This window comes from Polyergus mexicanus, unplaced genomic scaffold (assembly GCF_030449975.1).
Source record: "Polyergus mexicanus isolate NDT 795.1 unplaced genomic scaffold, iyPolMexi1.0 SCAF_11, whole genome shotgun sequence".
Lineage (NCBI taxonomy): Eukaryota > Metazoa > Arthropoda > Insecta > Hymenoptera > Formicidae > Polyergus > Polyergus mexicanus.
This window is the reverse complement of record NW_027223331.1, coordinates 210,205-211,622: the sequence shown is the minus strand read 5'-3', so window position 1 is coordinate 211,622 and position 1,418 is coordinate 210,205. Positions and strand designations below refer to the sequence as shown.

At 41.0% G+C, this 1,418-nt stretch overlaps 1 protein-coding gene across 1 annotated transcript; it reads left to right on the top strand.

Annotated features, from left to right (window-relative positions):
• Positions 1-303: 303 nt before the first annotated feature.
• On the top strand, positions 304-1,418 carry LOC138937449 (protein lethal(2)essential for life-like). Its single transcript, XM_070303755.1, has one exon. It carries the CDS (start codon positions 607-609, stop codon positions 1,192-1,194), a length of 588 nt encoding a protein of 195 aa, XP_070159856.1. The 5' UTR covers positions 304-606; the 3' UTR covers positions 1,195-1,418.

The window sequence follows — 1,418 nt, the reverse complement described above, 5'->3', positions numbered from 1 at the left end:
TGATATGTACATTATATACGCAATATATAATTTTGATCATATGTATGTATACATATGTTGCTCGATATTAAGTATATAATTATGATATATATTGAACAAAATTTTTATAATTTTACAACTTTTCTTTGTAATCTTCTTAACCTTGTATAATAAGATCAACTTATTACAATAGAATCTATTCACGAGAAAAATCGTTTTTCAAAAAAATGGCGAGAAGAATCAACGCATCGAACAAAATCCGGATAAAAATGTAACCGTATATATTGTATATAATCGAGAAATTACAAGCTCGTTCTCGAACATGCTCGTAACGACTCGGGGGCTCGGGAACGTTCTCGAGCTCAATGGCGTCATTCTATTGATGCGGCATATATACGGACACATATAAACACACACACACATACACACACACACACACACTCGCCGACCCAGCTCGCTATAAAGAGCCGGCGTGCGCCGGCGTAGCAACAGTTGACAGAGAGCAATCGTGAATTCAGTTGCGAGTTGTACGGGAACAAATTGAAGATTCTAAACATTCTAAGCTATCTCATCTGCCAATTTTATTCGAGACTTTTCGTTTGAATCGGAAGGAGAAGCAACTTCAACATGTCCCTGGTACCGCTGCTCTTCTCCGACTGGTGGGAGGATCTGGAATATCCTCATCGGCTCAACGATCAACATTTTGGCCTTGGCATCAGCCCCGATCAACTGGTGAATCCAAACGTTCTGGAACGTTTCGCGCCGCAACGTGATCGACGTCTAAGAACGACACCTTTAATTTACTATCGACCCTGGGGCGAGTTGTTGCGCAATAGCAACGAAGGCGGCACGTCTACCGTGAAGGCCGACAAAGATAAATTCCAGGTAATTCTTGACGTACAGCAATTCAAGCCGGACGAGATCAATGTCAAGGTCGTGGACAAGTGCGTAGTAGTCGAGGCCAAGCACGAGGAGAAGCAGGATGAGCATGGCTGGATCTCACGGCAGTTCGTACGCAAGTACATGATACCTGAACAATGTAACATTGACGAAGTGTCGTCGAGCTTGTCGTCGGACGGCGTGTTGACCATCACCGCGCCCAGGAAGGACAAGCAGGAGACAAACAACGAGCGCTCCATCAAGATTGAGCATACTGGCAAGCCGGCGATCCAGGAGAAGGCATCGGAGAAGAAGGAGGAGAAGAAGAAGAAATAAAGATAGACGTTTTACGAAAATATTCCTCTTATAATTCGTATAATGTCTTATGTATCTATGAAAGAGATCATTCTTGTGTGTACACTTTTATGTTTGTGTGATTTAAATTTTATTTTCTTTTCTTTGTTATGTTTGATATAAAGCATTGACGTTTGCTTTTCTTTTCATTCTTATTTTTGTAAGATAACAAATTGATCGAATAAAAATGATTCAGTTGAGGTTAA

Coding starts and splice junctions, on each gene's coding strand:
- LOC138937449 (XM_070303755.1), top strand. CDS start 607: ATGTCCCTGGTACCGCTGCTCTTCTCCGACTGGTGGGAGGATCTGGAA.